This window comes from Athene cunicularia (assembly GCF_003259725.1).
Source record: "Athene cunicularia isolate RWA chromosome 6 unlocalized genomic scaffold, athCun1 chr6_part1, whole genome shotgun sequence".
In the NCBI taxonomy this organism is placed as follows: Eukaryota; Metazoa; Chordata; class Aves; order Strigiformes; family Strigidae; genus Athene; species Athene cunicularia.
The window spans coordinates 10,856,089-10,875,705 of record NW_020799105.1 but is presented as its reverse complement, the minus strand read 5'-3'; the positions used below and the strand labels follow the sequence as shown (position 1 = coordinate 10,875,705).

At 61.0% G+C, this 19,617-nt stretch overlaps 3 protein-coding genes across 4 annotated transcripts in view; 1 reads left to right on the top strand and 2 right to left on the bottom strand.

Moving 5' to 3' along the window:
* Positions 1–4,090, bottom strand: part of CRTAC1 (cartilage acidic protein 1) — a 27,204-nt gene extending 23,114 nt beyond the window's left edge. The window contains exon 1 of the mRNA XM_026851223.1: positions 3,732–4,090. The gene's annotated coding sequence lies outside the window, so the exon portion shown is untranslated. The remainder of the gene's footprint in view (positions 1–3,731) is intronic.
* R3HCC1L (R3H domain and coiled-coil containing 1 like) lies at positions 37–11,903 on the top strand. Its single transcript, XM_026851226.1, has 7 exons — positions 37–972; positions 5,293–6,764; positions 10,446–10,621; positions 10,736–10,806; positions 10,925–11,020; positions 11,180–11,320; positions 11,499–11,903. The coding sequence occupies exons 2-7, from the start codon at positions 5,307–5,309 to the stop codon at positions 11,552–11,554; spliced, it is 1,998 nt and encodes a 665-aa protein (XP_026707027.1). The 5' UTR covers positions 37–972; positions 5,293–5,306; the 3' UTR covers positions 11,555–11,903.
* A 1,392-nt stretch (positions 11,904–13,295) lies between these two features.
* On the bottom strand, positions 13,296–19,611 carry LOXL4 (lysyl oxidase like 4). 2 transcript variants are annotated; one of them, XM_026851291.1, is made up of 15 exons: positions 19,547–19,611; positions 18,685–18,978; positions 18,309–18,487; positions 17,945–18,156; positions 17,334–17,372; positions 16,993–17,209; positions 16,661–16,844; positions 16,237–16,391; positions 15,747–15,914; positions 15,382–15,544; positions 15,011–15,254; positions 14,632–14,747; positions 14,398–14,534; positions 14,094–14,205; positions 13,296–13,981 (listed from the first exon to the last, which is right to left on the bottom strand). In XM_026851291.1, the coding sequence occupies exons 2-15, from the start codon at positions 18,953–18,955 to the stop codon at positions 13,911–13,913; spliced, it is 2,268 nt and encodes a 755-aa protein (XP_026707092.1). In that variant the 5' UTR covers positions 18,956–18,978; positions 19,547–19,611; the 3' UTR covers positions 13,296–13,910. The 2 variants fall into 2 exon arrangements, with proteins under 2 accessions (XP_026707092.1, XP_026707093.1); XM_026851292.1 differs by lacking the exon at positions 14,094–14,205.
* Positions 19,612–19,617: the final 6 nt, after the last annotated feature.

Below are 19,617 nucleotides of genomic sequence, written 5' to 3'. Positions count from 1 at the left end.
ACAGGTGCCCGGGCTGCACACTGTGCCCCTGCCCCGCTCTTCCCCAACCCCTGGCCCAGTCCTGTCCCACAACCCGTTGTCCCGGCTCTGACCCCACCCCGCGTCCCTGCCTTGTCCTCACCCCCTATCCAAGACCTGACCCCACCCCCTGTCCCAGCCTTGTCCCTACTCCCTGCCCCAGCCCTGACCCTCACCCCATGTCCCAGCCCTGTCCCCGACTCCGCTGGCATGCAGCCCCTGGAGCACCCGGGTAACACGGCACGTTGCAGACCCCGTAACTCTCCCCAGCTTACCGAGTCACGGGGTGATGCCGGCAGCGACAGCCCTCCAGGGCCGGGGAGTTATACGGCATCCCCGGGCACTCAGTGCACCGGGCTCCCATGGCTCATAAAACGCGTGCCTGGTGCTCCCAGGCACTGGATGCTGTTTTTCACAGCTGCCTGCCTGCTCTCGGTGTCCCCTCCATCCTTCATGCTGCCTGTGGGGCTCTGTGAGCTGCCCACTGTGGGGCTGTTGCAGACCTGGGCTGGCCCATGGGCACGGTGCTGGTGACCGGCTTCTGCCCCTCGCACATTTAGAGGTGGTCAGCCCGGTCACCTGCTTTCTGGTCTGAGCACACTTCGGGGCTCTGGGCCTTGCTTTCCAGGCTGCTCCTGCCCACCAAGTAGCTGCTTCAGGTTATTTTACCTTCGTTTTCCCAGACTGGGCTGCACTTTGTTTCTTGCCTACATTTCCTGGATCCTTTGAATGATTGCTTTGGCCAGTGTTTGCAACACCTCTCTGCTCAGTATCATCTGCAAATTTAATTACAATTCACTATTAAAGTGAAAGTTTTGGAGATGGTGTAAAACAATACCCTGAAGTTCAGCTAAATTGTGTCTTGCTTGCCTTACCCAAAAGATTTGCCCGGCAATTCTTCTGAAATAACTCCTGCCAGGCAAGCCAACGTCCTTCATCCAGGAGCCCATTGCAGTGGGTGTGCAGGCTCCTTCCTCCACGCGTTATGCTCTGTGCTAGGGATGGGCACAGGGTTTATTCTGCACCCAACACCAGTTTTATTGTCCTTTCTCACACAGAAAATCAGTGCCTGCTTTGTTCTTGCTGTCACCAGGGCCCTGGTTTCTTCCCGGCACCACGTGTCTGTCATCGGGTTAATCAGTTCATCTTGGCACTGGCCACGCTGGCCAGGTGACTGTGTCTATGTGGAGATGCTGTTTTTGCTTTCCCTGCAGCTGTTTTTTTGCGATGCCTCTGCCTCATTTGCATTTTTCTGGTTAAAAACAGTAATTTCGCCCTTTTGAGTCATCTTTATTTTTGAGCCATCATTAATTTTCTCTCCCTCCTGTTTATTAATAGATCTTTTCACTTTTGTGCTGATTCTGCCTGGGTATATTTGTAAAGTCCTTTGTATTCCCCTTAGCCCTCTGGCTGTTAACTCCTTCTGCTGGTTTGTTGTTCCTTTTCTCCCCTGCAGCTGTGAGGGGACACTATTGACTTACAGATCCTCCTCCTGTCTGAAACGTTCCCCTTCTCTTGTTCCAGGTATCTCCTAAGAGCATCTGTTCCAGGTATCTCCTAGGAGCATCGCAAATGAAAGGCATGATTGAAATCTCTCTTTTCTCGGTGCCTTTGCCACCTCCTCGCCTAGCCAGCATTTGCTCTGTCTGCTGGAGAGCATCTTTCTCCTGACAGCAGGGGACAGGGACGTCATAAAGCCCAGGGGGCTGTGGGCAGGCATCCGACAGGACGTGGCTCTCTGCTCCTTGAAGCGTTTTGCTTTGCCTCATGCCAGCAGCTCTGTGTTCTTGCCTTTGCTTTGTCTCTCCCTGCCAGGTATCCAGGTCCTTCCCTGGCCTCATCATCTGCTATATGAGCCAGGCAGGATGGGCTGGAACTCTGCTGAGAGTAGGAGAGGTGCAGGGTAGCCGAATCCTCTGATAATCCTTACCCAGGCTGCCAGGCGCTGGGGTTGTGCAGTCAGCGAGCGTGCCACAGCATGTGCCTGGCATGGGATGAGTCCTGTGAGCGGCGGGTTCCCCAGTGGAGCTGTTTAGAATCTCCTTGTACCTGTCTTTTTATTAGTCTTGTTATTATATTTATTTTTTTTCCCCTCCAAAGAGCCCAATCTGCAGCACGCCATAAAGAGTGACATTGCGGGTGTGCGAGCTGCATGCTGAGGCTGTACGTGGTCCCCCAAGGCTCCCGGTCCCCCGTGCTGCCATCCCTGTTCACCGACAAGGCTTTAAGGTTATCTGCTCTATTGATGGGAGTATGGATTGAGTGGAATTAGAAACCTCGAAGGCTAAAAATACAGCTCCCTGCCAGGAAATGCGGCAGCCTGCTGGGAGGGTGCTGGGTGGCACCGAAACTTTTCCAGGAACTGGCATGCTCCATGTGAGCCCCACAGCACAGCATCTGTGCCTGTCCCCGAGTTACCTGAGCGGGACTGTGGCTTGTATCTCTGCCCACAGCAGCAGAAGGTGGCGGGAACTCTGGCTTTGCTGTCAGAGCTGTGCTGTAGGTGTCCTCACCTGCCAGGCAAAGGTGCAGATGATGGAGGGAATTTGATGATGCGCTGTGCAGTGTGAAGTAGTCTGCGATGTGGACAGCCCTGTCTTGCTGTTGTTGGGGTCCTTCGCTAGATGGGAGGGGGAGAGAAATCATGGAGAAAACACTGGCTATTCGTGCTGCAGAGAATCGCTAGAGGAGAAACTCAGGTGGGCACATCACCTGGGCATCTGCTCTGAGACCTCGCAAACTCATGCCATGAGTGGTGTGTTCCTGGAGAATGGTGAGGGGAGCCACTGCCCATGGGGAGCCCCAGCCACCTCCGTGCTGATGCTGCAGCATCCCGCTGACCATGCCAGGCTGTGCTGCGCCGGGCTGGCGGGCGTGACGTGCCAGGCAGCTGGGCAGTGCTCCCACCACCACTCTTACCATGGTACCATGGTGTGCCCAGTCCAGGGCTGCCTTTGCCTGCTTGGTGCCGCAATGCCAACCTGTTTTGCTTGCTGGCTCCAAAAAGCAGGGCAGGACCTGGGGCACCACGGGCCCTTTTGGGGATGTTCGGCCGATCGCCACATGGCTTTGCAGGGCAAGCTTGGTCCTGGAGTCTGGAAGGGACAGGGTTGCCCTGCCCAGCGTAGTGTGAATGAGACCCGAAGCCAGGGCTGTTGCTCTGCCTCCTGGAGCATGAAATCAGTCGGTGCCGACGCGTAGCCATGGCATCGATGAAGTGTGTAATAGGTTGGGGGCAGGAGCAATGATGCCCTGTGGGGGAAAAGCAAAGTGCTGCAGCATCCCTGCCAGCATGGGCCAGCCACCACCCTGCGGTGCTTCTCCCCAGGCTGCGGGAAGTGGCTCTTCCCCAGCAGCATGCAGCAGGCAGAGGCAAAGCTGTGCGGGCAGAGGATGCTCCCAGCACCAGCCGTCTGGCTAATGCTGCACCATCTGCTTTGAGGGTGAGGCAAGGTGAACAGCAAGCTTTCGAGGAGCCCATAAATCGAGTGTGCGAAGGCTCTTGGAGGTGACTCAGGAAGTGTGTGGAGCAGTGCTGCTCCTGGCTGCTCCCTGTGCTGGAAATTCTTGGGAAGTGGAGTCTGGGCGGGATCAGTGATCCCACAGAAGGCATTTGGTGATGTCCCATGGGCTGAGACTCTGCTTGCCTGGGAAAAGTCCTTTAGCAGACATGCTTTGGTGCAGCTGGAAGCTCTGCATGGGTGAAAATGGTGGTGCCAGGGGGGCTTCCGGTGCCCCCTCCCTTTCAGCACCTAGGCTGCTGCTCACTGAGAAAATGTATAACGCCTCGGTGTTGAAAAATGACTATTCCAGACCTTGGAGGGTTTGTAGGATATGTTCCTTTCTTGTGGTCGATAAAGATAAAGGGCATCGTTCTGCCAGCAAAATTAGCGTATCAAAGAGAGGGAAAAAAATGACAAGTGCTACAGAGACAGAAAAATGGTTGGGGCAGCCCCAGGATGGTGCCCAGCATCACCGCGGCACCCATGTCTGCACCTTGTGCTGCAGAGGTGTGCAGGGCTATGCACCCCACGTTCCTGCCCACCTCTGCGGCATGAGGTACAGACACAGGCGCTGCCCTGCCCGGGCTTGCCGGTGGTTTCCAGAGAGCCGTGGGAGACCCATCCATCACACCAAGGCAGCCGTCTGTCTGTCCATCAGGAAGAGGGGATGATGCCATGTGGCACGGGCAGCCCCGTCCGCTTTCCAGCCGGTGGTTGGCTTCCCCTTGCCTTCCCGGCACCGCTGCCGGCTGTCGGTGAGGGGCCGCGGGGAGCGTTCGCGCCTCGGCCGGGGGCTGCGTGGAGGGGAGGCTAATGTACCGGAGGTGCCTCGGAAATGAGAGCCTTGGATGGGTTCCTGGCCCTATTGATCCGCCGGCAGTTTATGCATCCTGACATTCATAATCTCAGTTGGCGCTGATGGTCCAGATTAATGGGCCCGGGGGCTGTCCATCCGTCACTTCACATTAATTACTGAAGAGGTGTTTTTCCAGTGATTTACCTGACAGCGGCCCATGATGAATCCCCCTAAACAGAGTGGGCAGTGATTAATCACGGGTCCCAGGCCCAGCCCCGCTCTGCTTTCCCCTCAACCGCAGCGCAGCCCCCCACACCATCCGTCTCCATAAACCCTGCCTGATGCATATTTATAGGGGCAGGGGGGCCTGGCAGCTCATGGCATGCCTGCTGCTGCCAAAGATGATGAAAAATAAATCTCTGCCGGGATGGGGCAGCAGGTGAGAGGGGCTGTGGCATGCTGGAGTGGCAGCTATGGTCCTGCTCCAGGGTGTCCCCAGGCTGGGGTTTGGTCTATGGTGCTCCATGGCTGCCATGGGCTTCTCCGTGGTTTTTGATACATATATGGTTCTATGTCCTATGGCCCTATGTCCCATAAGGGCTCTATGTCCTGCTTTGGCCACAGCTGCTGGCCCGTGGGTCTTGGGAGGACCCAAGCAGCAGTCTCCAGAGTGGGCCAGGTGCCCTGGTGATGCTGGCAGAGTTTTCCCGCTTCCCCCAAGTCTGGTATATACCCCACTGAAGGCTGTAGGGCTGCGGGGTGCTCCGGCTGCCAAACCCCATCTGCAGAGCTGCTACCATGGGTGCAGCGTTGGGGCTCTGCTATCCATCACTGTGTGCCAGCTGCTGTGGGAGTGAGGGTGGGTGCCAGGCTGAAAACCCAACCCACTGACCCGGGCGGGGGCTGCCCGCTACCTGCCCAGCTGTGGGGCCGTTGGTACGCGGGCAGGGCAGTAACGCTGTCTCTTCTTGACAGGCAGCAGTGGCACCATGCAGCAGGAGGTGGAGGGCAGCCGGCCACGCCGCAGGAAGCCTGACTTGCCCCTCTACGTGCCCAAAGCGCGGCGGGAGAGAGCAGCGCAAGTGGCGGGTGACATGCTGGCTGGGCACTGTCAGGATCCCAAGAACCACCGCCTGGTGCAGGACACTTACCAGGACAGCGGCAAAGGGCAGCGGCGAAGCCCCTGTGCCAGGACACAGGCGGGCAGAGCGTCAGAGAGGGAGAACAAGGTGGATGCTGGCCTGAAGGAGCCACGGGCAGCCTCTGCTGAGCACTGCCGGAGACTGGGAAGCAGCTGCCCCACTGCACTGGAGGGCCTGGAGGCATCGCCCAGCATGCGGGATCTGTGCCCGGATCTGGCTCTTGCCCAGTCCTGGGACGGACAGGACAAAGCATCCCATGATGAAAGACTTGGGGAGCTTGGTCACAGCCACCACATGATGAGGACTGAGCCTGACCGTCCATCCCCACCGAGTGCCCAGTCTGGGGCCACGGTAGCAACCCCTGAGCCTGGGGGCAACCCTACGAGCCCAGCACCCCCTGCTAGCCCAGTGCTGGCATGTCGGACAGGGCCAAGTGGCATGTCAGAGCATTTGGGGGACAGCACCCCAGATCCAGCCAGGGACCTCTCCCAGCACCCAGGAGAGGGTGTTCTGCAGCTGGCAGTGCTGGAAAACCAGGACAGTGTTCCTGGGCTGGCATGGGAGCTTGCAGGTCCAAAAACCCAGGAAGAGGAGAGGGAGTGTGGGGGGTCTCTTCTGGCACGGCAGAGCAAGATCTGTGCCATTGGGGTGCTAGAGGAGGAAAAGGAGAGGTGGGGAGGCACGACTGAGCTTGCTGAGGAGAGGGCCTTGGATGCACCAGGAGGAGCCAGCTGCAAACCTGGGTGCTCGAGTGGTGGCATGGGTGATGCACCAGTGCTCCCAGTGGAGAGCACCTCAGGGAAGGGCACTGTCAGCCTGTCCCAGCTCCCATCTGGCAAGGAGGAGAGCACTGCCAGTCCTGGGCATCCTGATGGGGATGGTGACCTGGTGCCTGCTGCGGAGGGAGCAGGCAGCACCTCTGCCTGCACAGACGGTAGTGCTGGGGCTGAGAGCAGCCCACTGAGTGCTGATGAGGAGCCAGTGAGCGGTGTGTGGGAGGGGGCACCCACGGAGAGCCACAAGCTCCTGCCACCCATGGAGCTGCTGTGCCATGGTGTAGAGGAGCTCTTGCCCACATCCTGGGCTGAGGATCTGACGGGGGCAAATAAGGATGTGGAATTACCACAGCAGCACCAGTGTGACCAGGATGCTGAGGAGGAAGAGGGAGGTTTCCACAGCGATTCCCCAAAGGCAGAGCAGACCAGTTCTGGGACCCCAAGCCAGGCCAGCCCAGGCGCCGAGGAGAGCTGGGACGCTCTGTTCAATGATGACGGGGACTGCCTGGACCCACGCCTGCTGGAGGAGGTATGTCCTGGGAGCCCGTGCCTGCGGGGCTTTGCAGGGATGGTGGCTGCTGCCTGCTGGGATGTGGGGATGGGTCCATGGCAGTCGTCTGGCCTTGCGTCCTCTGGGGTGGGTGCACAGTGGAGCAGGCTGCACCCGGGACACATGGCCAGCCCGGCTGAGCTGCCTGCTGTCACCGCCAGCCATTCCCAAGGGCACGAACTACCTGCAGTTCTGAAACGCCTGGGACCTCCACCTTCCCCCATGGCTGGTTCCCATCCTCTGGTACTGGTGAAGGCTGGGTGAGAGCTTTCCTCTGTAGTACATAAAACGCACCCAGTAAAACCTGCTCGAGCGCCATAAACTGCAAGTGCACCCTCATGAAACCAGGGCTGGTGATAAAGAAATGGGCTGAGACGTATGGGCTCCCATTGAAATAGCAACGGGAAGTTTCCTCGAAACTACAGCTTCTTAATCAGCTGTGGCTCATTACCATCCCCTCCTGCACGCGTGCGGCTGAATTTACTACAATTAGCTGCTTAGCACCGGGACCCACGCCGTTTTCCTGCCATTCGTGAGGAAAGTTAGGCTTCTGCAGTGAGGCTGGATATCCCTTATTGCATTTTAAATCAGTAGCGTCAAACCGGTAATTTTCCGAATGACATTAATGTGCCCAAAGTAACAAACAACACTAATATTGTTACAGCCAGCGTCCATCCAGCCCAGGCTGGAAGCAGGGTGTGAAGTGGCAGATGGTGCCTGATAACAGCTTCTGGGAAGGGATGAGATTAACTCAGGATCATTATTACTGGGGAGCACTGGCACCCACCTCATCCATGGGGCCATGTTCAGGCTGGTGTGCCCTCGCCAAGCCCCACATGGGGCTGGGACAGGGTGTGGAGTGCACAGAGCTTGCCTCTGGGGCTGCTCGGAGGGAGACGTGGAAGAGTTTTGGGTACCCTCATCCCTGCCTGGCTATGTTCCCCCCAGCTCCAGGCAGGAGGTTGAGGTGAGCACTGGTGTGAGGAGGACAGTGCTGCTTCTCCAGTGTCAGCTGGCAGGTGTGGTACTGGCACTGGCTTTCCATGGACTGGCATGGCAGGCATGGCTTTGTCCTTGGGCGCAGCAGAGCAGCTGCCTGGCCCCACAGGGAGGTAGGTCAGGGTGGGCCTGTGTGATCGTGAGCTGTAGGATGCTGTGGAAAACGTGTGATGCAGCACCAGTGGTAACTGTGAACAGCTCTGGAGCATCCATGTTAGGTCCCCTGTGCACAAGCTCTGAGCAAAGTTTGAGCTTTCCAGGGAGCTTCTGGAAATGAGTGAATAAGAACCTGAAAAGGGGATTTATCTATTAAAAGTTGACATCTTAACCCCCTGCAGATTCCCATGCCGAGCCTGGAGCTTCCCAAGCCCTCCAAGCTCTCGGCAGGCAGACGCGGCTGCTCAGGAGGGCGCAAGCTCTTGGGGAGATGGAGCTGTTGTTAATTAACAAAAAGGACAAGAAAATTAGTAGTGTTCTTCCTCATAACCAAATCCTTATGTGCTGCAGATAGCTGGCAGAGAGCAAGATTTATGACTTTCTATATGGAGGAGAGATTTCTGATAGCAGACAGCTCTTTAATCTAGCAGGAAAAACACCACAGCGAGATCCATTGGCTGGAAGCTGAAACCAGACAAATTCAGAGAAGAAATCAGTTTGAACGCAGAGTGTAATTAAGCAGTGGACCATTTCCTTGCAGGCTTGGTGGACTCTCCATCAGCTGGTGTGGCGGGGTGGGGGCCGTGGTGCATGCGTGCCAGCACACGCCTCCCCTCCAGCTCTGGAGGTACGCTCCCGGCAAGTGAGCAGGAGTGTAAGCGAGTGGCCACGGCCCCTTCTGATATGCTCCATCGAGGGTCCGTCTTTCCAGAGCAGCGAGGCATGACAGACAGGCTTCATTTCCTGCCTCCACTATCTGTCTGACCATCCATTAGCAGACCCTTCCCAGTGCCAGGTGCCTGCCAGGCCTGGGGTCCATACCCCAGCTCCCGCTCCCTGCCCTGCCCCACGGCTGGGGGGCTGTGGGAACCCCCTGTGTCTGGGCAGGCAGCGCGGCAGGACCTGTTGAGCTGTGCCTGCCGTGCGGCTGAGCCCAGCTGCCAGACGGCTCCTGTCCTTGCCGCCCCGCCACACTTGGTGATTTGTGAAGGTCAAGGACCACTCTGGCACTCTGTGCTCCTGCTCTCTAATCATCTTCCCAGCGCCTGGTACTACCCGAGTGCTCCGCTCCCTCAAGCGGCACCACAGGGCTTCATCCTGCCCGGGGATGGCTCCTTCACCTCCCCTGAGCCCTGCCCCACACGGGGTGCGCTCAGTTAATGGGTGATGGTGGTGGGCAGGCGGCTCTGCTGGCAGCCCTAGCCTGTCCCGTGAGCTCCATAACTCAGCTTTACCCTCCACCGGCATCCAGCCGCCCTGGCAGCACCCCCTCACCTGCCGTGAATCCATCTTCCCCATAAAATTGTCGGAATGAGCACTTTTTATTGACTGAGCTGGCTGGGATTTATGGACTCTAACCTTCCAGCCGTGGTGTGCTCTGCTACGATCGCTTGGGGGATCGGGCTGGGAACCTGGCTGAGTTATGTACCCGCTCCCCAGCACCACCCCACCCCCATGCTCTGGGGGGGACTGGGGAGCCCCCACTGGCTTTGGGCTGCACCTGGCCCAGTGTCCCAGACAGAGCAGGGCTGCGAACCCCCCTTGGCCTCCAGCGCAGTGCAGTTTGGAAAGCAGCGGTGCCCTTAGCGGTGCAGCGTGGCCCACTGGGCAGAAGGTGCTGCAGGGTGGCCCATCAGCACGGTGTTGCAGGGTCGAGGGGAGCAGGGGAGCAGCTGCACCCCTGTGTCGTGGCAGTGAGAGACTGCTGCCCATGTTTTAAAATAAAGGTTAAAAAATGGGAGAGGTAGAAAAGTGCTACAGCCATCATCTTTTAGGGCTGGAGAAAGTGCCCCGCTGTGAGATACTAAAGGCGCACAACCCGTTTAGCTTATCAAGACGAAGATTGAGAAGGGACTTGATTAGTGTGAGTAAGTGCCATCACGGGGAGGGGACTGGTGACTGAGGGCTCTTTAATCCAACAGAGAGGCAGAACAAGAACCGCTGGCTGGAAAGCGAAGCTGGACAAATTCAAATGAGAAATTAGGCATAAATTTTTAGCCGCGCAGGTGATTAACCACCAGAACTTGCTCCTCAGGGGAGCGCTGGCTTTTCCATCTTGGTGTCTGGGGTGCCGATGGGCTGCTCCGGTGCATGTGCTGCAGCCAGGGCATGTCGAGCCCGGTGCTCCCGTGTGGCAGGCAGATGTCAGTCTTTCCTCCTGGCCTTGCTGTTCTGCTTCTTGTTGTTCCCCAAATGTATTTCCTGTGGAAGGAGGGGTGTGTTTGGGGGTGCATGCGCTGTCTCACTGGTGCCATTCTTACCGTGTCCCCAGTGGGACTGCAGAGCATGACAAGTGAAGGGATGCTGGTAATGGGAACAGCAAGTGCATGGCGTGAGAGCACTGGTCAATAACTCCTAATATCTCAATGCCATGAATCCATCTGCAGTGCTGGGGCGGGGCGCGGGGGCTGGGCCACTTCCCAGGGAGCACTTACCATGGATCTGGAGCTGGAGTGGGGTGAGCGGCATGGGTTGCTCATTGCTGTGCCTCTCCCATCCCTGCAGCTCTCGGGAGGTGAGAAGCACCGGGAGAGCCAGCAGTCACCCCGCTTTGACTACTATGGGGCTGAGCCCACCGCACTGGACCTTAGCGATGCCGAGCTGCCCCACGTCATTGAGATCTATGATTTCCCCTCGGATTTCCGCACTGAGGACCTGCTGCGTGTCTTCTGCAGCTATCAGTGAGTCTGCTGGCAATGTCCTGTTCCCAGCACTGGGGTCCCCTGCCTGGGCTCTGCTCCAAACCCCTTCCCGCCTGGTGCTGATGCCTTGCTGAGCTTCCCTCTCTCTGACAGGAAAAAAGGCTTTGATATTAAGTGGGTGGATGATACACACGCCCTGGGCATCTTCTCCAGCCCCATAACAGGTATTGCTCCCAGTTTGGCTGGGGTTAGGCAGAGGGGAGGCATCACTGCCTCTTCTATGGCCAGATCCTGGGCATGGGGCTGGCCCCACACACAGACACCACTGCTCTCTCCCTGCAGCACGCGATGCCCTCAGCTCCAAGCACCTGATGGTGAAGACGCGCCCGCTCTCCCAGGGTACCCGTGCCTCTAAAGCCAAAGCCAGGGCATACGCCGGTGAGTGATGCTGGCCTGTGCAAGCTTGTGCTGCAGCATCTTCATTGCTATAACGGGGGAAGGACTGGGCAGCTGGCATGGATCCACAGCACTTATGTACTGGGTGCCCCGTCCCTCCTGGCATGCCCCTACTGATGTCCCCCATCTCTGCTCACCCAGACTACCTGCAGCCAGCCAAGGAGCGCCCTGAAACATCGGCTGCCCTGGCCAGGCGGCTGGTGATTGGTGCCCTGGGGGTACGCAGCAACCAGACACCAGCCCAGCGAGATGCTGAGCGGAGGAAGCTGCAAGAAGCCCGGGGTGAGATTTGGATATCCAGGGGGGATGCCGTGTATGGGGACTCCTAGTGGGTGCCTCTTCTCACAGGGTGCTGGGTGGGAAGGGGCTGTGCTAGGGTGGGCTTCAGCCACCTCCGTGGGGAGCTGGGCAGCTGTGGGGTGATGGGGACATGGGGTTGACCCTCCTCTTGTCTCTGCAGAGAGAAAGCGCTTGGAGAACAAGCAGCGGGAGGATGCCTGGGAGGGTCGGGACTGAGCTGGGAAGCTGCACCTTCATCCCTACTGGGAACCTCCCTGGGGCACCTTGCATCTTAGAGCTCAGATGGATGCTGCACCGCATCCAGAAGCACTGGACTGCTCCCCCAAAAGGGCTGAGCAGGACGTGCGCAGGCTAGTTGGTGCCATGCAGATGTTGTCGCCATCAGGCAGCGCTGCCCATCCTGCCCAGGGCAGGATCCCTGGTGCTGCCTGCTGCAGTGAGAGCAGCTGGTGGAACACAGGGAGCTCAGCAGTGAGCATGCGGGGCCGTGCGGGGTGGCCCTGGCCACCTGGCAGGGCTTTGCGCGTGAGAGTTTCTGTCCTTTATTTTGCTAATAAATACCATTTATTTTACTGTGCCTGGTCTGGACATAGCTCTCCATGCTCCTGCGTGCCGGAGGGGGTTTGCATGACAGAGGCTGCTGTGCATGGCCCCCACTGCCATGGGGATGTTCACCCCTCCCAGGTGGTGAGTGTCCCAGGCAAGCAGGTGGGGGGCGCAAGCAGGAGGGGTCGGGCAGGGCAGTGGGCAGGAATGTTCTGGCAGGGACCCTGTTTACTTCCATGGAGCAGCTGCGGCCCCGAACAGCAGGGCCCTTGTCGGTGCGCAGGCAGGGCCCTGTTCCCGGCCACGTGTGGGGCTGTGATGTGGTGGCGCTGCCGGCCCTGGTGGGCTGGGGGCTTCCTGCCCTGCCCCGGGGTGAGGGTGCAGGCAGGCAGCTGGGACCTGCCCTTAAGATCCTCTGCTTTGCATCATCTCTCAGCACCCGAAAAACAGCCCCAGCACTCCCACTCTGTAGCCCCCCAAACTCTCAGGGCCACGGTTTGTGGGGCTCCCGTGCCCTTTACAGCAGGTGGGGACGGGGATGGTGCTTTCCTGCCACCCCTGCCAGTGGTTTGCATGTTTTCAGCGGTGGCTGCCTTGCCCCAGCCTGCGCTTGTGTGGCTGCCCTGTGTCCCCTGGCTGTCCCCCAGCCTGGCGGCGGTGGAGCCGGTCACGACCCCGCGGCGGTGGCCGCCTGCCCCCGTGCTGGCGGTGCTGCCAGCTGGGGGCCATCTTGGCCGCTGCTCCTGGCCACTCGCAGCTCAACCCGTGGAAAGTTAAGGGCATGAAGCTGCTCTCATGTGGAAAGCATCTTCCCCGGCATCTGGCATCCCTTGAACTCTGACCACGGCGGATCAAGCCTCTGCCAGCATGCGCCTCGCCTTGGCCCTTGGCTTTAGGCCACCTCAGTGTGTCAGCGCTGTCCCTGGCAGCTCCTCCATGTGTGGGAACCATCACATGTGGGTATAACCCAGCCTGTCCTGGCTGTGCAGGGCTGAAGTGGGTGCTGGCAGCCCCCCCACCCCAGGCTGGTGTCTGCCAGCAAGGTGGGGATGGGCAGGGATGTGTAAGGAAAGGGGTGGCACTGCCTGGTAGCTGGCTCGCCTTGGGCTGGGCAGTACAGAGTGTGGGTTGGTGGCATTCCCATTTATTTCCTTTTATTAAAACAAAGCTAGAAACCATGGGAGGAAAGACACACAGAGCAAGGACATGGTGTTCCCTGTGTCCTCACCCTGTGCCCAGGGAGAAAGGGCTTCGAGGGGCAGAGTGGCCCCATCCCTCCTCCTGGCACTGGGAAGCTGCCAGGGCAGCCCCTGGGAAAGCCCGGCATGGCAGCTGCAGCCATGGTGGCCAGTGGGCTGGCTGCCGGCCCGTGCTGCCACGGAGCTGGCCCAGTCCCTTTATGTGCATGGGGTCAGTCAGTTCAGAGCCAGGGTTCCCCAGCCAGTGGGGATGCTGGCGATGAGCTGGAGCTGCTGGGCACCAGTCACAGGCAGCCAGATAGAGGGTTGGTGGCCCTGGGTGGCAGCAGGGGGACACTGCCTGACCACGGGGGCATCATCTAGACAAGGGTTGTTCCAGGCCAGGTCCTGATGTGGAAGAGTGCAGGGAAAGGAGCAGGGGCTGGTGGGGTTGATAAGGGAGTACCCTCTCTCCCATAGCACAGCACCTTTATTGAGGACAGGACTAGTGTGCAGGTGGCAGTGGCTGGGGCCTGTCCTGAGCCTGCTGGGGCAGGGGGGCCGGGCAGGCAGGCTGAGGTAGTTGTCCTGGGGGCACTGGAGCCACGGAGGTGGGGGCTGCTGCAGTACCTGGATCCCCTCTTGCAGGTCCCACCAGCAGCACAGGGCTGAACACCCCCAGGTGCTCCCCGCCGGCCCCAGTGCTCATCTCCACTCTCTGCAGCAGCGTCAATAAATACAAGTCTTCGAGTCCCTGAGCTCAGTCTGGTGCTGCCGGGGTGCAGGGGCTGGGGTGTGGGAGGCAGGCTGCCCTGTGGTGTTGCCAGGGGTGTGCTGGTGCCAGGGGGTCACAAAAGGTTGTTGGCCAGGCGCTCCCGTCGCTCCAGATCGCTCACCACATCAGCGCCATAGGCATCACCTGGGGAGAGTGATGATGTGGGTCAGGGGGACAGGGGAGCTGCAGCAGCCCCAGGCCTGCCACTTACCCCCACCTTGCCCACCATGCCCTCTCTGCTCCCATCCCTCCGTACTTGTGTGGCAGCTGTGCATCCAGATGCGCTGCCCATCATATTTGCACTGGCATCGCATCACGTTGTTGGAGAAGTCTGACTCGGCCACCTCATGCTTGGGGTTCACGACCACCTAGGGAGGGTGAGGGGCAAGGCTGGGGGCACTGCTGTTGTGCCTTGCCCAGGCAGGGCCATGGCATGCACTGTGGGGTGCAGAGCAGCACCCCGATGTGCAGGGTGAGAGGTGCTGGTGGTGCCCATGGAGGTTGTCCCCCAGCCCTGAGCTCCAGTGACTCGATGTGCCCCTGCCCCTCCGTCCCCATACCTGGAAGGTGTAGCTGCCCGGCGGCACATCAGTGATGTCGATCCACTGGCAGTCGATGTCATGGCGGTAGGTGTCCCAGCACCCCACACTCACCCCCTGCTCCCCAAAGTTGGCACAGGCAAAGCGTCGCTGTAGCCCTGTGGGAGGGAGGGGAGGTGAGGGAGGGCACAGGCAGAGCCCCCCTCAGGGAGCAGGACTGGAAGGTTCACTGGCAGCTCTGTGGCTGGCACCTACCTTCGGGGCAGTTGGTATCCTCCAGGCAAAAGCTGGCCTTGTGCCCTTCAGCCACCTTGGAGCCGTTGAGTGTCAGCAGGTCATAGTGGGTGAAGACCTCGATGCTGTGGAAGTGCCTGTGGGGACAGGAGCTGAGCGTGGGGGAGTGCCTGGCTGAGGAGCATGCGGCCAGCCCAGCCGCCCAGCTGGGAACGGGCAGCACCCAGAGGCTCTGAGCAAATTATAGACTTGAAGCCAAATAAAGCCGTAATGACAGTGCCAGCACTGACGCTGCTAATTACCCCGGGTGGGCCAGCTTCTGTGGGACATGTGCCACCATGTCCTGCCTGGCCTGGGGAGGGGGCAGCCCCCTGCCAGCTCCTGCCCATGGGCCACTCACCGGTGGCACTGGTGCCAGGTCCAGGCATGGCGCCCCATCTTGGGTCGGAAATCGGCTCTGCCCAGGTTGTGGATCTGGGAGGAGAAGCGGAGGAGGCGGCGGTGGCCATAGGGCCAATGCATGTCGTCAGCGGAGCGGGAGAGGCAGCGCTCCTCATGGGCGCAGTACAGCAGCTCCAGTGGCCGGTCCTCCAGGTAGGCTGTCTCCTGCACTAGCTGGGCATTCATCACCAGGTCTGGGGCATCTGGCACGGAGAGGATCAGTGTGGATGGAGCAGGTGACTCCACATAGCTCCCCCACCCCTGCTCTCTGTGACAGGAGAAGGGGGAGTGCCCCCTCCCAGCAGTACCCCATGGACTCCTGGTACTCACAGGCAGTGCAGGTGACTCCCGCCGAGAAGCGTCCCCCACCACTGGGGCAGTGGACAGGGCCGTGGCGCTGGCACTGCTGGAGGGCCAGCTCGGTGCCGGCGCAGCGCACCCCACTCATCACCACCCGGGCAGCATCAGGGTTGCCTGCCCAGTACCACGTCTCCTGAGCAGAGGAGGAGCACAGCACTCGGACCAGCCCTTGCACACCCTGCCAACCCCCAACCCTCCTGCCCTGCCAGCCTCCCTGCCCCAGCACTGCCACCAGGGCTTGACCCCTTGGGCTGTCCCATCCCAGAGCCCCTGGCCACCCCATGCATCCCGTTGGACCCCTCACAGTGCAGGCCACAGGCTGGGACCTCACTCACCTGGAGGGCATGGCTGGCAAAGCCCAGCCCCAGCTGCCGGCAGACGACCATGGCCTCGTTCAGGCCCCACTGTGCACCACACACTGCACCCCACTGTAGCTGGCCCTGCACTGGTACCAGTACCTCCACCACACCCTCCTCAGGGCTGCGGCCCCCTGCCAGCCGCACCTGTGGACAAAGAGGGAGTGAGCTGGAACGTGTGACAGACCCCCAGCCCTCCCACCCAGAGCTGCAATGTGGCAGGCAGCCCCATGCATCCAGCTGAACATCTCCCCCACCTTCCTCTTCTTTCCTTTCCTCCCCACAAGGCCACTTTTGCCACCAGTTCATCCTGCAGACCCCCATCAGTGTGCTGCTCTGTGTTTCCCCATCCCCTGGGTCACCCCAGGGCTGCTCTGAGCATCCACATGCCAGGCACAGAGCCTGGGGGACAGGGGCTGTGCAATGGGGCTGGGGCTCCACAGGCTCTGGGGAGGAGGCAGGGGCTCACCTGGCTCTGGAAGTCCATGTGGGGCATGTGGCAGCGTACGGCGGCATCAGCCTCGTGCCGGCACCCGCTCCGCTCGGCGTCCTGGAATTGGCACTCGCCCAGGGAGCGCTCATGGCCAGTGCACCGTACCGCACTCATGTGGATGGGCCCCAGGCCTGAAGCGGAGGGAGGGTCAGAGCTCCCTGCTCCATGCCCATCCTGGAGCAGGGAGGACCCCCACCCTCTTTCCCCTGGTCTGGGTGTTTGCTATGGGAACGGGGCTGCCTGTGGGAGGAGCAGCCAGAGGAGCCCCATCCCAGTGCAGGCTGGAGCTGCCTGGACATCCCAGGATGCTCCAGCAGCACCCAGTAGACCAGGGGCTTTCCCCATTGTGCCCCTCCGAGCTCAGCTGCACCCCAAGTCCCTGCTGTGCCGCCTGCCTTACCTTGGCCCATCTGGGCTCCCACCAGGGCTTGCTTTGCCGTCCCATAGCCCAGCTGCCGGCACACCACGCTGGCCGCGGCCAGGTCCCACTGCTTGTCACACACAGTGCCCCACTGCCCGTGGTGCAGCACCTCCACCCGGCCCTCGCCAGCATGGGTGCCTGCTCGCAGCCGCACTGGGAGCACCTGGGCAATGGGGAGCAGCCAGTCAGCGGCCCCAGGGCACGGCCACCCGCCTGCACCACGGGCACAAGTACAAACAGGGTGACCAGGTGCTTCCCGGCTACAGGACCCTCCATTGGCAGGAGGGGCATGAGGCCATGCCGGGGCTCACCTTCCCTGGGGAGGTCTTGCTCCTGCCCTTGCCTGTGCTCTTCTGGAAGACAGGGCCAGGGAGGCAGCTGACAATGGCGTGCATGCCACGGGGGCAGGCGTGCTGGCCAGGAGCCAGTGGGGCAACCTGTGTGGGGCAGCGGGCCAGGTGGGGCTCTGTGCCCTGGCACCGCACCCTGTGGACCCAGAAGCTGTTCTTTTGGCTGAGGGTCTTCAGGCTGCCAAGGGAGAGGCACAGGGGCCAGCATCAGCTCAGGTGTCAGAGACTCTCCCCCACCCAACACTGGTGCTGGGTGCCCACCCAGGGTGCTCCTGCCCACCCTGCCCAGGGCTGAGCCCTACCTGGAGTTGGGGTCCTTCAGCTTCATGTTCCAGAGCTTTCTGTGGGTCCAGAGAGACAGGAGGTCGGGGGGGGACCATGCCAAAACTGCTGGGCTCTGGATCCCCCACCCCATCATCCCTGCCCTCCTCAGCACCCTGTGGCAGGAGCTGGAGCCGTGGGGTCCTCCCACAGCATGGCAGGGTGAGGACAGGTCCTCTCCCCACTGGCAATTACCGTGCCAAGCCTGGCTGTGCCGTGTGCCCCAGCGGGATTTCGAGACTCCTGGCACCGGCAGGGGCTCATTATGGACTGTATTTATAGCCCCAGCCCGAGGCGGGGGCGGAGGGGCCGAGGGCCGCTGGTCTCTCCTCTTCTTCCACCCACGCTGTGCTGGCCACGGCTGGCGACTGTCCCCACAGCCTCCTGGCCGCTGCTGAGCCCCACTCTGCCCCTTGTTGAGGCCCCAAGAAGGGGTCCCGGGCGTGGCCAGGCCATACCAGCACTCCACACACCCACCCACATGTGCATCCCTTCCTCGACAGCCCCGAGTCTCTTGCCCCCACAGAGTGTCCAGCCAGGCCCCCTGCCCCATGTGCCCCACGGCTGCGATGCAGGTCTCCTGCATCCCTACCGGTAGAAGCTGGTGTTGATGTGCTTCTCCTGGGGGAAGCCCAGCATCCCGCAGACCACGCGGCTGTTGTTCCTGGTCCAGCCAGCATCGCACACCTGCCTCCAGCGCCCGTTGTGCTTCACCTCCACAGCACCCTCTGTCACTGGCATGCTCAGCTTGGCCCGTGCCAGGATGGGCTTGAGCCGCACCTCCTCCAGGCTCAGCCCCAGCACCTGCCGTGGTGGGCACAGGGGTGGGCACGTGGGCTCCAGCATCCAGGGCAGGGTGTTAAGGATGGGGACAAGGGGAAGGGCCAGAAGGACCTGCTCCAGTCCCCCTGGTGTACTCTGCTGGGCACAGGGCAACCCCATGGCCCCCCACTCACCTCTCCCTGGTGACCAGGGGTGGTGGCCTGGGGGGGGCTGCCAGGCAGACGCTGTTCCAAGCACACCACACCGGCATCCTCGCCGTGGTGGCAGTCGCTGGTGCCCCAGCCATTGTGGATGCACTCTGCCAGGGAGCCCTCACTGCCCCCGCACCGCACATTGTCCAGCCAGATGGGGCCTGGGGATGCATATGCAAGGCTGCGGGTCACCGTTGCTGAGGGGTCCTCATCTCCCTCCCCAGCACCATGGGCTCCACCCAGTGCCCCTCACAGGCTGCCCGCACCTATAGCCCCTCAGGCAGGCTCCCCGAGCCAGCGTTAAGCACACTGCCCTTGCCAGGACCCCCTGCCCCTCCATTCCCCACCTGCACCCTACCTTCCCCTTGGCCGTAGGTGGCACTATGTGTCCAGGTGACAGCCGCGGTGTAGCCCAGCTGCCGGCAGGCGACGGTGGCCGCATGGAAGTCGAAGCCATCATCGCAGACGGTGCCCCAATGTCCCTGGTACAACACCTCCAGACGACCCTCCCCAGCTGGCCCCCGTGGCCCCACCAGCCGCAGCTGCACTGGGGCTGGCTCCTCCTTGCTGGGGGCCACCCAGCATAGCAGCAGCAGCAGGATGGGGCTCTTGCCAGCGGGTATCACCATCGTGGTTCTGGGGGGTGGGATGCCTGGGGACAGCCTGACACTGAGCCCTTAGGGACCATAGTAGGGTGGGGGGTGCTGCTGCAGCCCCCCTGTGCCCCAAGAGCTGCATGCTGGTGTCATGCCCCCTCACACAGCAGTGACACCCCTGTCTCTGCACTGTGGGGGACGCAGGGCTGGTCCCCACCATGCACAGCTCACAGCATCCCCCACCCGGGGATCAGTCCCCAACCTCACACCCACCTGCCCCTCACCGGGGTCACCCAGCCCTGGCAGAGCTCTCCCAGGGACCCACAGCCCCGTGCTCAGCTCTGGCTGCAACACTCACAGGCAGCCCCACAAACACTGCCCCGCCCCTGTTATTCCTGCCTGCCCCATGATTCGGGGCATGGGTGGGGGCTCCACAGAGCCCCCCTTTATACCCTACCCAAACCCTGTGCCAGACACCTGGGTCCCATCCCCATCCTGCACACAGCCCCTGACCCCCATCACCCCACCTCTCCCCCTGTATCCCCACTCAGAACACTAGTGGGGTTGCTGCCCCCCACTCCAGTTGCCCAGACCGCCCCCCCCGGGGCCATCCCCGGCACTCACCCTGGCAGGGGTGATGGTGCAGGACAGGCAGCAGCTTGGGGCAGGCAGTGACGAGGGGACGCGGTGCTGGC